The sequence below is a fragment of the Octodon degus genome, unplaced genomic scaffold, assembly GCF_000260255.1.
Source record: "Octodon degus isolate 3935 unplaced genomic scaffold, OctDeg1.0 scaffold00020, whole genome shotgun sequence".
In the NCBI taxonomy this organism is placed as follows: domain Eukaryota; kingdom Metazoa; phylum Chordata; class Mammalia; order Rodentia; family Octodontidae; genus Octodon; species Octodon degus.
Window position 1 is genome coordinate 5,228,042 of NW_004524596.1, and position 15,146 is coordinate 5,243,187.

Genomic DNA, 15,146 nt, shown 5'->3' on the forward strand with positions numbered 1-15,146 from the left:
TAGCAGTCAGCCCACCCCTCGCAAGAAAATAGCTTCACGCGGCCAGCGAAGGGTCCTGATGGCTCCAGGAACCTCTTCCTGTGAGCAGCTGGGCACCGTGGGTCTCGGTGGGACCTCCAGGGTGACAGCGTCCACTGCATTCGTGCTCGCCATGCTGCTGCTTTGCATATTTAACCTTCATGGACCTTAGTAAGGTACTACTTTGGTGACAGAATGAAAAACATTGACTTCACATAATACGTGGTCAGCATTCTCACACTCTCGCCTCCTAAGCATTCAGAGTAGGTACTCTTTCTCCTATCACCTTATAGATGTGCTTTTAGAGAGTGATCTCGTACAATTACCACATGAGTGTTTGCAGAGACGCTGTTAAGCTGTACCTGAGCATTTGATCTTTGGCACTGCTGTGTGGCTGAGTTTTCTTGCAGGCTACTGAAATTCTTCTAAGTGCGTTGGAATCCTTCAAGCAGCACCACATCACATGGACGGGTTTATTAGAACCAAGTTCAGTCTGAGGTTTTCCCTTCCCTGTTCTCCTAATGTGGGTGGCCAGGGGTAGGGGAGAAGAGTACATCAGTGTGTGAGATTTCTGCTTTAGATGTTTGCAACTTGTTATCAAGAGTAGCTTGTTTCATTGTTAATTCTTATCTAACAGTCACTGTTAGGATTTTCTTTCCTTTCTAGAGTTTGTATTTGTTCTCCTTACGTGGTTGCCTTCAGACTGCATGTAACAGCATAGTATTCTATCAGGCAGCTATATCCTGAGTCATCTCAGAATTCTCTTATTGTTGGGCACAGGTTTGCCCTCTAACTTCTTGCTATCATAAATAATACTGGAATGACATCTCCATAAACAACTTTTCTTTCAGACCTTTTCCTTGGGCTAGATTACTACAAGTGGAGTTGTTACTTGACCAAAGGAATGTCATATTGCCCTTCAAGTTGTCATTCACTTTGGTCAGGAATGCCCAGGCCCATCTCCACCACCACCATGTTGGCCTCCAAGGCAAGGAATTGCCTTCTTCATCATTGATTTTTGTACAAATGGTGTTCTAATGTTAAGCATATAATTATCCTTTTGACATCTTAACCTAATTTTAAATAATTTTGATCTTATAAACATTAGTAGCATTAACTCTCTTACTGAGATCTGAAGAAAATATAGACCAGCAGTAGCTGGCCTTGCATCAGACCTCTTTGTCGAGTCCTTACCTGCCTGTGTGGGTGCCTCTGTCAGCGTCCAAGAGCAGCACTGATAAAAGAGGCAGAGAGTGATGGATAAGGTGTGATAAGGAACGTCACCTTCTCTCTCATAATTTCCTCACAGAGTAACACGGTTAGTTGCTCACATTTTAGTCAGTGATGTTGGTCCATCATCAGCTAGTACAAGGTTCATGTAAGACAGATTCAGTACTATTGCTTTATGAAGGAAATGCTCTCTTTCATTATGCATTTGTTACCTGATAGACTAAATTTGATGGCCAAAATTAGTGTGCTTGGTGAAAGATCGATTGAAGGTTAGAATTCTATTTGAATTAGGCTCTGCTTAGCCAGTTGGACAGGTACATTTTATGTATCTTGAAGTCACTTCCTTTAAAGATTCCCTGTTGGTACAAACTTGAGTCATGCGTTTGATTTGAAAGCCCCCAAATTTGGTTTTAACCTAATAGTCAGTGTGCCAGAATATTTTCTATGGAACATATACAAACACAGTAAAGTCCTTTTTAAATAGATATTAGGGGCTGGCAAGATAGCTCAATGGACTAAAGTGCCTGCTTGGGCAAGCTTAGGCAAGCTAGGGACCTAGGTTCAATCCTGGCAGCACATGCTGCACCAGCCCCGCCCCCAGGGCAGGCTGAGCCAGCTGCAGAGTCCAGGTGTGGTGGTGCACACCTGTAATCCCAGGACTGGGGAGGCTGAAAACAAGGATCACCACGAGTCCGAGCTGCGTAGTGAGACCTTGTAACAACCAAATACATTTAAAAAACAAATAGATATTAATAGCTATTAGAAAGTTCTGATAATAACTAGAACTTACCATAATTACTCAGTATTCCTTGTTGAACCTTAAGCAACAGTAGGACAAATGGTAGAAAATGTTGAAAATTTTAACTCTTGATGTAACTCACTTCCTGTGCTCAGACACCCTGAGTTCTCTCCGTTTCCCTGCTCAGAGCTTCCTAGCTGACTTCCAGGAAGAACACTGGGCCCTGGGGACCACTCCTTTCCTAAGGAGCTTTCCTTTCAGATTCCTGCGTAGTTTTTCATTTACTAGTGGCCAGTGGTGAGTGGAGCTGCCTTTGGAATCTGAACATAAAGTTTCCCCAGTGTAGTAGGCGTCATCTAATTACTGGCCTGAAGCGCTCATATTTCTCCACAGATTTGCCCCATCCCTGCCTGGCTGCTCGTCACATGGGCTCACTTGGGCTCACTCACAACCACCATTCTTGACCTATAGAAGGAAAGGACCAGCAGTAAATAAGTTAATAGGAGAAAAGAACTTTCAAAGAAAAGGTTGACTAAGAGCAAAATTGAGGATGGCAAAGGGGAGGAGAGAAAAAAATTGTCAGCTATCACAGTACTGCTTCAGAAACATTTTGTTCCTAAGAACCACAGTCCTTCCCACTACCACCCCCCAAAAATTAGATTGAGATCAAATAAGCTTGTTTCTGAAGTGAAATGTTTTTGTTGGTGAGAGAGAAATCCACACAGCGTTTCTGAAAAATGAAGGAACAGTTAGTGCAGCACAGGCTCCCCAAGGGTGGCAGAGGAAGCCCACCAGTCCTGTGTGGTGTTACCGCCGTCGTTCTTCACCTTTCCTTGCACCATTTATCAAGAGAGAGACTAGCAAGGCTCACTGGGGCCCACCTGTGGCTGAAATGCCCTCCAGTGCGTCTTTCCTCTGGGTCTGCGTACCTGTCACCTCCGAGAGGTATGGAGCCCAGCAGGTTGTTGCAGTTACCGCCCAGTGTCAAGCTGTGTGGCCTTCGATCAACCTCAGGCCACATGTTCTGAAGGCCTTCTGGCAGAACTGCAGCAAGGGACTGGGAAAATAGGCGACTCACTGAATTTTTTTAAAATATAGTTTGACTGTACAGCGCTGTCCCTCCTTATGTCTGTGTGTCATAATATATTGTGTGGGCCCCCCCACAACTCCACCTTGTGCTGTTCTTTCCACTAGAGGACACAATTCCCAAGAAAGCAGTATGTCACTTCGGTGGGAAGGCCTATGCCGATGAAGAACGCTGGGACATCGACAGCTGCACACACTGCTATTGCCTGCAGGGCCAGACCCTCTGCTCGACCGTCAGCTGCCCACCTCTGCCCTGCGTGGAACCCATCAATGTGGAGGGCAGTTGCTGCCCGATGTGCCCAGGTATCCAGCCACCATCCTTCCGTTGTCGGGCTGCAGTGCTGATTTCTGACCCAGAACCTGCTCCCCAGCCATGAGCTCCTATGACCTAGGGAGTGTGGGCCCCCTTACAAACAGGCAGGGTCACTGACCACCCAGGCGAGGGCTGATGCAGGCTCCAGGTCAGAATTGCTGGGGTTCTTCTGACGTAGGTTTTCTTAACCTTTCCTGGCAGTGGAGCCATACAGGTATAACTGCCACATCAGTGACACTTCCCCATCAGAGTAGTGATTTCAGGGCTGTGTCAGCCTGGCCCATCACAGAGATCCCACGCTCAGAATATGCTCGAGAGCCCTTATGACATTGAATGTGTATCGGACCCCACGTGGAAGGCTGGCATTTAAAGAATGCGGCTCTGGTTCATTCTTTTTTCAGTTCATCAGTTCTAGCCTTTAACCCTACCATCACTTGCAGTCTGCTGCCAAGTCTTCGGGTGACCTTTTCATCTCTTCCACATGGAGCGTAACCAGCGAATGCCCCCAGCTGGCTGTCATAGACCTCGTGCCTGTCTCTCCCAAAATTCCATTGTTCACGCTGCCCGCATCATCCAGTGTCTTAGTTTCCACCCAGGGCCCAGATGCTCTTACCTGGGCCTCCTAGTTTTTGAATCTCCTGACCCTGCTCCTGATCCCAGAAGCACAGGAGTTGTGCCCTCCCTGGGCAGCCTCTGAGCTGGTCCCCTAAAGCCTGAGACCTCCTAGGCAGTCTTAGGTCCCATTGAGGAAGGTCCTGAATACATCAGAAAGCTTTCCATCTTCACCTCAGTTCTCTGGTCGTCTGGCAGCAGCATGTAGAGTCTTGCTCTGCTCAGGACTGTAACGTGGGCTTCTCCGGCCAGTGTAGAAACACACTTGATGCTGTACAGCAGTGCGCACGTTGGCCTTCCTTAGTGTTGTACAGACTGTCCTTGTTTGAACAGTTCTGAAAATGTCCATTTGCCCCCTACAAAGAACAGTGCTAAGTACAAAACAGTTCGTTTCCACTTAGCATCTTGATGTGGACAACAGCAATTTCTGGTGCACCCGTTTGCTTCTCGCCACCCAGAGCTCTCTCGGCTTTCTTCATCATTGCCTGCTTTCTCATCTGCTGCCCTTATTCCTGGTGCTCCTTCTTAGAGTTTTTTGTTTTGTTTTTTTGTTGTTGTTGTTTGTTCGTTTGCCAATCCCTTCTCACCTGCCCATTCTCTGAAATTTGGACAAAAGCAAAAGTTTGTCCTAATCATCTTGACCATAGAGGTGGCAGTATTCCAAAAGAGAATGGATGGGGCAGTTTAGAGATGGTTGTATAATTCCGATACAGACCGTGGGTACAGACCAAATTCAAGCTTAGGATTTTACACTAAGGGTGAGTGATGACCTTAAAGGGTTTCACAGAGAAAGGATTTGCACTAGGTCTTGAAAGATTCTTGCACTCTTTGTTGGAGCTAAGAAGGGAGTCTGCCAAAGATCTCGAGATGGAAGAGGGCACAGCCAGTGCCCCTGGAGTTGCAAATTCTAGGAAGCAGGAGGTAAGGACAGAAAAGACCAGCATGGGTCAGCATAATTAATGACTTGATTGTCAAATGAAGAGCAGCTATATTCTGTCCTTTGTAGGAGTGGGAAATCTTGTTTTGTTTTTGAGGTGTACTTAGTGGTGATGGGCAGGATGGTGTGCTGTGGGGACAGGCGCACGAGAAGCCAGGACAGCTGTGAGACGCACTGTGGATGGTTCAGGGACCCAAATTCAGACAGGGGTATAGGAACAAAGTTTCGATCTCTTTGGTTTGTGCCTTTAATAAGACAGAAATTTTTAACATCTTTGTTCATCACTCAGGATTTCTCCAGTGACTTAGGATTTATTGTTGAACCAGAACTTAATTTCTGTTGATTAACTCTCCTTTCTGCTACGTGGTAGATGAATCACTTCCCCATCCCATCACTCAGCAGAGCTAGCCATCAGGCTTTGCCATGCTGTGCTGATGGAGTCAATGGATTCTAGTCGCTCGCTTGGGCAGCTCACGGTGTGACCTCAGTCAGCTCGTCACCAGAGCTGTCGGCCTCTCCTCATCTGCATGGCACAGGCCTCTCCCAGAGGTGCTAGGAGGATGCATAGAGCGACAGCGCTGGGGCACTCATCTCTCCAGCCAGTGACACCCTTGCTTTGACCCCAGACAGAGCAAAGTCGTGCAGCTAGTTCTAGGTAGCAGATCTGGGACACGCTGGGTCCTCAGCCACTTTCGCAGCCACCTCCCAAAGAAGCAGTGTCCTCAGTCTGTGAGCCTCAAGCTGCCTGCCCTAGATTCCAAAAAAGGACAGTTTAAGGAAGGTGATTCTAAAAATGACCATATACCTCTGAAAATGAAGTATTTAATCAGTGAGTTATCTTCAGCTCTACTGAAGTTTGAATCAGCTAGGACTATAGGCGTGATCTTTGCTTGCAGCCAGTGGCCCTGATCTCTGTGGGGCGGTGGAGGGAGTTTTGTGTCCATCTGCAACAGGAACAGCTAAGAAGGTGCTGCTAGGGATGGCCGGGGCTGTGTGGTAGAGTCTGGGCTGAATGCAGGCATAGAAACAGCATTTCCCTTCTTTTTGCTGATAGCTTTATCTTCTTTTTTTCTTGGCAAAACTGCTTAGAGGCAGCTTTTCTCTTATGTTCAAATTAAAAGGAAATGGCACTACACACATGCGCGCGCACACACACGCATGCATTCACTTGAGGGCTCTAAACTGGAGCTGTATTTTATGAGAAAGAAGGAGATGTGAGTGAGTTTTAATCAGAGCTGAACTGAGTTTAGTGCCCGAGCTGGCACAGAGGACGGGGATTGGGCAAGCTACTGGGCAGGGAGAAGTGGACGTCTGGGCGCGCCTGGGATTCAGCAAGGACTGAGATTGCTGGGAGCTGACTCCTCCATGCCCAGGCCAGTGTCTGCCTCACAGGAAGAACTAGGAATCCTTTGTAGAACACTGGCAGCCTAATCAACACTGGGGACATTCTCTTTTATCCTAGACCCATCCTCCTAATGTTCCCTGCCTTTGCCAACTAGATAGAGCCTTTCAAAGCCCCTGTGGGAACAAAAATTACCCCTGGGTAAGTAATATTTTTACCTGAAACCTCCCCTGAGGCGGGGACGTACCAGGCCTGGCAGTTCCAAAGCTGCTTTTCTACTCTCTCCAGAAAGAGCCCAAAGGCAGCCGTAGGTTGGCCCCAGCTTCGGATCCTCTGCGGACCTTTGCTGTATGGCTGTCAGAAGCCACAGCGCTGATGGAACAGATCACCTGTCCCTCTCATTCCAGCCCCGGGGCCAGCTGTGTGGGTCCTGCTGGAATAGGAAGGCCCTACTGTCCACACTACGCAGGGCAGGCAGGGACTGAAGGACACTGCACACGGAAAGATGTCACACAGGTGCCCACCTGTCTGACTTTAATGGGTAGACAGCGACCATCCCTCTATCACCACACAGCCCAGACCCACCGAACCAGGACCTAGGAGAATCGTACAGTTTGTAAGATGTTTGGATGATTCTAATGAAAAAAATTTTTGAGACAGGGCCTCACTGCATAGGTGAGGCTGGCCTTGACTTCATTAGGTAGCCCAGGCTGGCCTCAAACTCCAGGCAGTCATCCTCCTGCCTCAGCCCAAGTGCTGGGATTACAGTACTGTGTCTGCCGCCACACCTGGTGTCTTGAGAATCACTCATTCGTATTCAGTCCTGTTCCTGCAAATGACATTTTTAGTGTGTTCTATTTCTAATTCTGGAGCTTGTAGGGACCCACTGAACTTTTTGAAATTAAAAGCCTTTTAAGTTTAAAGGTGCTTAAGTAAGAAATTAGAGGACTAAGGCCCAAGTGGCTTTATTCTTGGATAAAGCAAGGCAACTTGAGCTTTGGAATCCCAGAAGAGTGGAAGGCTGTACGCTGGCGCCCAGCTGCACCACTTGCTGGCGCAGAGCCTTCGTGCTTTCTTTTAGCCTTTCAGAGTGGTTCTCCAGCTGGGTGCTTCCTTAGCCCACATTAGCAGCTTAGCAAGTCCCCTCCTCTCCTCTGTCACTTTGTTGAAGGCCCAACAGCGTTGGGATTGAAAATAATCAAATAGAGAGGACTATAAGCCCTGTTTAATTTACATTTATGTATTTATTTCAGTCTTTGGGTTATAGTGAGCATTTAGGATTATTAATGTTGACCAGTATCTTCATAAAAATCACTTACTAGGGAATGGATCTGATCAAAAGGAAGTACATGAGTGGTGCAGGCTTTTATTGTGACATTTTAAAAACAGGTTAAAAATTAATTCTTTTCATTAAACTGTTGACCAGTTGTAAGCCAGATGAAGTATAGTGTGGGCCACGCCTCAGGAGGTCCGTCTCCATGCGGCCCCTCAGTGGGAGACATCAGAGGGTACCTGTGTCACATGCCACTGAAATTTTACGGAAGTGATTGAATACTTAATGAATTAAAGAGTCATAGTTATTAAAGAACAATACTTAGCAGTCCCAAGGAAATTACTCTGTTTTAGTCAGCCCTTATCAGTTTATGTAAAACCACAGGGCCAACACCCCATGACTTGACACGAAGAAGCGATGAGGTAGGAAACTTCTCACGCTTTTTATTGTAAGAAATGCGTCCCACCGCTGCTGGGCTGGTGACTCTAGCCTTAGTGAGGGGATTGCAGAAAAGCACAGCACTGTACTGGGCGTTCCATTTGTATCAGGGATAGAAAAGCCAACAGAAAGGCAGCCTCTCCGTCATCTCTTACGAAAACTGCTTTCTTCTTTTAGAAATGTATGTTCCAGAGCCAACTAACATACCCATTGAGAAGAAGAATTACCACGGAGAGATTGACCTCGAGGTCCCCGTGTGGCCCACACCTAGTGAAAATGACATCATCCATCTCCCTAGAGGTAAGCATTGAAGTCACTGAAATTTTCTAGTCTTGTGCATGACTATTTTGTTTTCTCCTAATTTTTAAAATTTCCTGTGAATTTTCAGTGGCTTGCCCAAGTGAGTTCACATAACTGCTACAGGGAAGACTTGCTTAACTGGAACATATTAAATACCAAACACTGCTAAAATAAGTCAGCAAGTAACTGGATAAATTTCCTGACCATTCATGCTCAGAGACTTGGCCATGATGGAAAGAAATATGTTCCTAGTCGTCAGTGGCTGGCGTGGAGTTTCTAAGCTGTTTCTCAAAAGTCTGCACATGAACAGACTTTGCGAGCAGGGTAGTAGTGAATTATTCACTGTCCCTGTGGGCTCTGCACTGAGCACGAATGCATTCGATCTCCCTCTCCTTCTGGGTGGTTTGCACTCCAGGAGAGTTCAGTTTATTACATGTGTTGAATTTTCCAGTCACCAGGTTTATGCTGTGGCTTCCTTCTTTAGTCCTTTCAGTGCTATACAGTGAAGAGGTTAGTTTGTTTCTGGATAGCTAAGTAGTTAAGCGGAGTTCCTTTCAGCACTGCCTTCCCAAAAAGAACACAGTGTGAACTTGCTCTGAACCACAGCTCAATGTTGCCTCCTGTCGACACCAAATGCATTTTCAAATGATTCCTGTAGCGTCCTTGTATTTCTTTAGGGAGAAGCAGTACTCATTGCTTGAGAGACAAATGGTGTGTTACTGTAGATATTTTAGATGTTATGCTTGGATCAGGCTAGATGACCAGAGAGCCAAATTCCTGGACCCAGATTTTAGCTCCTTATGTCACTGCTCTGCCTGAATAAAATGTGCATTCCCATTAGGCTTACAGTCAGCCAGCCTCTGAGTGTCAGTGCCTGCTGCAGGCCTGGTCCTGCAGGAGATGTGGGCGCAGCCCAGCGTGGTGTGGTGCCTGGAGGCCTCTGCACATACTCCCATTCGAGTCCTTGAAGAGGAGCTAACTTTGGTGTCAATATGTGCCCCTCGCACACACTGACTTAACCAGAAAGAGGCTGTGCACTTACTGGTGATAGCTGCTTCTGTTTTTTGCTTTGGCTGCTGGAAAGCTTGAAGCTAGCTGTGGCTTGCTCTTGGCATCAAAGCAGAGCAGAAAGACCAAGTTTTGTAGAGAAACTTCCGTTTCAGCTTCATTTTCCCGTCACCTTGTGATTTTCCTTAATTTACTTTTTAATCTTCTTGTAAGACGTATTCCTAAAGCCACACCTTGTATCACGCGGAATACAAGGCTATAAAAATTCATTAATAGTGAATGCATTAATAGTGCTGCTTGTATCTGTGACATTTTTCTTGATGCCAATAATTCTTTTTCTCCCCTTCCTAGAAAGTGTTAATGTCTACGCTGGCTAAAATGAGGAGGCCAGTTCTCTTCCCTTTCCTTCGGCCCCCAGCCCACCCCACCCCACCCCAGAGCAGACACACAAGCAGATCACCGAAAACCTGAGTTGTCAACTAAGAGAATCTTTTTTTCCACTTGCCAGGCAGGCACTTATGCTGCTGAGCTCTGTCCCCAGCCCAGAGTGTCCTGATGTCTCAGAGCTGCATTATTTCATGAGCTGCACTTCCAGAACAGTTGAAGAGTAATTCCCGTTGTCTGTGTCCTAGATCTTTATTAAACTGGTCTTTGACACACCTAGAATACCTGACTAGCATAGTATTTTGGAAACAAAAATAAAAATGAAACTTGATAAAGTCACCTTTAACGTTAACCCTGATGGGAGCATTCACTGGAAGAATGTTATTTTAAAAGAACAAATCCTCAGGCATAGAGCACAATTAAGTGCCCCCTATACAAGTACAGTTAATTGAGTCAGGAAAATAGAAATATAGTGAGTTTTTCAACAGATTTTTGTGAATTACAGCATTGTCGCTTAGAACTAAGCAAACCAGAAAGAACTGAAAGTGTAAGCTTTTGGTGCTGGTTTTATTTTGGTTGTAATTAATCCTTGCTGATGGGCCAATGAGAAGAAAGTTTATCTTAGTCTGTTTACTAGGAAGCAAGGAGCTGATTTTCTGCTTCAAAGCTTTAGACCATCTGTGTTACCTGTAACCAGAATTCTAATATTGGTCAAAATATTTTTAAGTTTCTAATTTTAGGCACTTTTATTTTCTTGATTAGCTAGAGCCATTATCATCCTGCCCAATTACTAACATGCTTTTTCTGCTTTTTTTCTTTTAATCCGCCCCTGAGCACTTTACCTTTACCTGAAAGCTCTTTGGATGGACCTTTAATCGCATGTTTAGTCTCAAGAGTACTGGGAAGTGATAGAACGTAGCTGCCATGTAATTTAAATAATCCTTCACAGTTCTGGTTTATATAATAAATGGTTGGAATTTGTTTTCTCCTAGATATGGGTCACCTCCAGGTAGATTACAGAGACAGCCACAGGCCGCACCCTGGCGAGGACTCGTCCCTCGACTCTGTTGTCTCCGTTGTGGTGCCCACCGTGATTTGCCTCTCCATAATCGCGTTCCTGTTCATCAATCAGAAGAAACAGTGGATACCACTGCTCTGCTGGTATCGGACGCCGACCAAGGTACAGTCCTGAGAAGGCCACAGTCTCCTGAGTGATAAAATAAGGAAGCTTACACTATTGCATTACCTTAAGATTATTTAACATCTATTATATGGACCAGTGAAATTTTTACTTCTTAGCCGGGGCTGCCTTGATACTGGGTGATCCCTGTCGTCGCTGGCTGATGCGTCCTGCTCGCTCACGGACCAGCCTCCTGATGTAATTTCAAGTATTCCAGTGAACACATAACTGAAGACTGATTCCTAAATTAGTGTTTATATTGAAAATCAAAAGTCAATCATCCAACATTCTTCGATTATTAATGCAGAGTTGGGTGAGGAAAGAAATCAGAGAGAGAGTGAATCCTGAGGAAAGGGCAGTAAGAGTGCTTGGGGATGCTGAGCATGCGCAGAAGCCCCAGGAGAGGTAAATGTGTCAGAGGGAGAGGCAGCACCGGAGACGAGGCTGCAGGCGACCACCACAGGAGCAGCAGACTCCTGGTCACAGAGAAGAGGTGTCTGTGTGTGAATAAAAATGCAAAGGCCTCTGAGTCTGCCTGTGTTAAAGGGATAAAACTGTATTAATTAAGGAAAAAGTCCTAATTTCTTACAACTCTACCTTTTATTTTTTTTTATTTTTTTTTTATTTTTTTACAGCCTCCCAAGAGCTGGGATTATAGGCGCACACCGCCTCAGTGAGCCCTGGGGACGGGGCCGGCACGGCAACTTTTTTATTTTTTTAATTTGGCAGAACCGGGGATTGAACTCAGACCCTTGCGCTTGCAGGGAAGCGCTTATTCTACTGAGCCATCTCCCCGGCCTCCCTTTTATATTTTTAAAAATAATTTTATTGAGAAATAGCAATGAGACAGTTTAGTAGGATAGTTTCAATATTTAATACATTGCATATTGTTGTCTTAGTGGTTATTCATAGTACAAGATGCAGACATGATATCCTGCCCACAAACACTATTGGTACAAATCTTTCTATTCATCGAATTAAGAGAAAGTAGCTATATATCTATCCTATTTTGAATACTCAGATACAAAATGATCCTTCATTTGTATCCCCCTTTTTTGCTTAGTTTTGTCAGGGATGGGTATTCCATTGCCATTTAAATATTGTAGGTATGTGAATTCAGCAAAATATTCCAGTATCCTTTTGTATTTCTAAAAATCATACAGGGCTGAGGAGATGGCTCAGTAGAATAAGCACTTGCCTGGCAAGCACAAGGGCATGAGTTCAACTCCTGGTTCCACCAAAAAAATAAAATAAGTATCATACAACTTTAAGAATTAGAAACCTGAGTATTTTACCCAACTTAGCATCTGTGAACTCTTCCATACAAGGTTTCTGTCAGGTAGTTCTCCTGCCGCGGATCGGTTCTACATGGAGCCCATCCTCTGTTGTGGGCTCAGGCTGGGCTGGGTGACTGCTGCGCAGTGCAGATGCCACTATCAGAAGCCGGGACAAGGGGCCCACCTCTACAGATGCGGCCTGCACCAGCCGGGATGGGGCCTGAGCCTTACAGGGTAGGGCTTCGTGTTCAGTCTGCCTGCTTGGCACCTTCCTTTGGGTTTCCAGCACCCTTAGATGTAAGCCTGTGCTTCAAGGGTTTGAAGTTACTTATGTTACTGCTTCACCAGTAGAGGCTTAGGGGAGCTATAGTAAGATGCGACCCCCAACAGGCACCCTGACCCTCAGGGAACTGTGCAGCTGCTATCTTACCTGGTTAGGTCTTACACATGTGTACATTTGAGGAATTTAAGACAACTAATTCTCTGTGGGTTTGTTTTTTTTTTTTTTTTTTTTCATCTCACTAAATAGCCTTCTTCCTTGAATAACCAGTTGGTATCTGTGGACTGCAAGAAAGGAACCCATGTCCAGGTAGACAGTTCCCAGAGAATGCTAAGAATTGCTGAACCCGATGCAAGATTCAGCGGCTTCTACAGCATGCAAAAACAGAATCATCTACAGGCAGACAATTTCTACCAAACTGTGTGAAGAAAGTCAACATGGTTGAGGTTTTAAAAGACAGAAATCAACAAATCTGCTTTTAAACTAGGACTTGTGCACTTGCTTAGTGGATTGGATTGGGTTGTGACTCAATGTACAGCGCTAAGAACTGACTGGGATGGGCTCTGCCTGCAGCAGTGTGCAGGACAAGCATTCCCACTTCTCCTCAAGGTAACTGACCAAGTGTTTCTTAGAACCAAAGTTTTTAAAGTTGCTAAGGTTTATGTGCTTGTAATATAGCTGTAGAGATTCTTGGGGGTGGGGACAGTGAGTTTGGTTGGGGAAATGGGTGGGGGGTGTTGGGAAGAAAAATTGGTCAGCTTGGCTCGAGGAGAAACCCGGTAGAACAGAAGCAGCTCAGTGGCCCACAGAGGCATTGTTCCTGTTGCCCTGAAGACTGCAGTTGCTACAAAGCCCAGGCCAGAATGAGCAGGAAACAGAAAAGGCCTTGCGACCCAGCTGCCATAACCACCTTAGCACCACCAGACGAGTGCGTCAAACTCTTGATAGCCATCCCAGGTCTAAAGCCACAGGTCTCTTTTCTATAGTCACAGCTGCAGTAGGCAGTGAGCGAGCCAGGGAAATGCGAGCTAGCAACATGGCTCTGAAGCGGGTTACTGAGGATATATACAGTTAGACTTTTTTGCTGCTTTTGTTTTCTTCCAAGCCAATCAGCCAGTTCCTAGGAGACAGCAAATGAACGAGACCTAAGTCATTTCTTGGTGTGAGCACTGGAGCTTTTCTTACAGCAGCGTGGCAGGAAGGAGGAGCGGGTACAGGACACCAGGCATTTCCAGGGGCTAAACCTCATTGTTCGTTGTTGCTTTGTTCTGTTCTGTTGTTGGTTGTTCATAGTTCTTGTCAAAGCTCTAGCTTAAGAAACTTTTTTTAAAAAAGACTATTTGGGGATTTTTTTTTCCTTATTATAGAATGATTCTACAAAATAGAAACTACTTCATTTTAATTGTATATTATTCAAGCACCTTTGTTGAAGCTCAAAAAAATTATGCCTCTTTAAACTAGCAATTATAGGAATATTTATGTAACTATCTTAAGCTTCAAAAAACAAAAGTATTTGTGTGCATGTGTATATAATATATATATGCTGCATATATATTTATACACATACAATTTATGTTTTCCTGTTGAATGTATTTTTATGAGATTTTAACCAGAACAAAGGCAGATTAAACAGGCATTCCATATTAATGCTTTTGATCACTTACAGATGTTTTTTGAGTAACACAAAAATCTCATTCTACCTGCAGTTTAATTGGGAAGATGTTTGTGTGAGTGTGAGTGTGTGTGTGCGCGCACCTTGAGCAGCCAGCATCACACCTGCTGTGGAGAAGATACTCCTTTATTGCAGTCTTCTTCATTCGGATTTGCTTTCAGTTGGTTTTCAATTTGCTCACCAGCCAGAGATATTGATGGCAGTTTTTACCTGCGTCACTAATCAGCTCCTGGATTTTTTTTTTTTCTTTTCAAACAACTGTTTGAAACAACTACTGGAATATTGTCCACAATAAGCGGGAAGCTTGTTGTAGTTTGCCTCAGATAGGACTGTATACTACGGTGTTAACTTTTCAAACAGCTCTTAGCACTTTTATACTAATGACCCATTTGTGCATTGATTTTTCTTTTAAAAATGCTTGTTGTAAAAGACACAGATACCCAGTATGCTTAATGTGAAAAGAAAATGTGTTCTGTTTTGTAAAGGAACTTTCAAGTATTGTTGTAAATACTTGGACAGAGGTTGCTGAACTTTAAAAAAAATTAATTTATTATTATAATGACCTAATTTATTAATCTGAAGATTAACCATTTTTTTGTCTTAGAATATCAAAAAGAAAAATGAAAAAAAGGTGTTGTAGCTGTTTGCATCAGAGGAACAAAAAGATTTATTAACTAGGGGCAATATTTTTGTTTCCAAAATAAATTTGTTAATAATATGTTACCAAAATAGATTTCTATCAGTCTGATTAGTATAAAATTTTGTTGACAATTAATCCATTCCTGGCACAAAAAGTCTTTATCCAAAAAAATTGTAAATGCTTGCTTTTTGTTTTTTCAATCATGGCCATATGAAAATACTAACAGGATATAGGACAAGGTGTAAATTTTTCTATTATTTTAAAGATATGATTTATCCTGAGTGCTGTATCTATTACTCTTTTACTTTGGTTCCTGTTGTGCTCTTGTAAAACAAAAACAAATATAATTTCCTGAAGAATAAAATAGATATATGGCACTTGGAGTGCACTGTAGTTCTAGTTTGTTTTTGTTTTCTT

The 15,146-nt window shown here is 44.3% G+C and overlaps 1 protein-coding gene across 2 annotated transcripts in view; it reads left to right on the forward strand.

Annotated features, from left to right (window-relative positions):
- Nucleotides 1–15,117, forward strand: part of Crim1 (cysteine rich transmembrane BMP regulator 1) — a 187,767-nt gene extending 172,650 nt beyond the window's left edge. For both annotated transcript variants that reach the window (XM_004627610.3, XM_023711217.1), the window contains 4 exons: nt 3,182–3,376; nt 8,166–8,288; nt 10,673–10,860; nt 12,667–15,117. In XM_004627610.3, the coding sequence (XP_004627667.1) occupies nt 3,182–3,376; nt 8,166–8,288; nt 10,673–10,860; nt 12,667–12,843 (683 nt within the window). In that variant the 3' untranslated portion in view covers nt 12,844–15,117. The remainder of the gene's footprint in view (nt 1–3,181; nt 3,377–8,165; nt 8,289–10,672; nt 10,861–12,666) is intronic.
- The last annotated feature ends 29 nt before the right edge of the window (nt 15,118–15,146 follow it).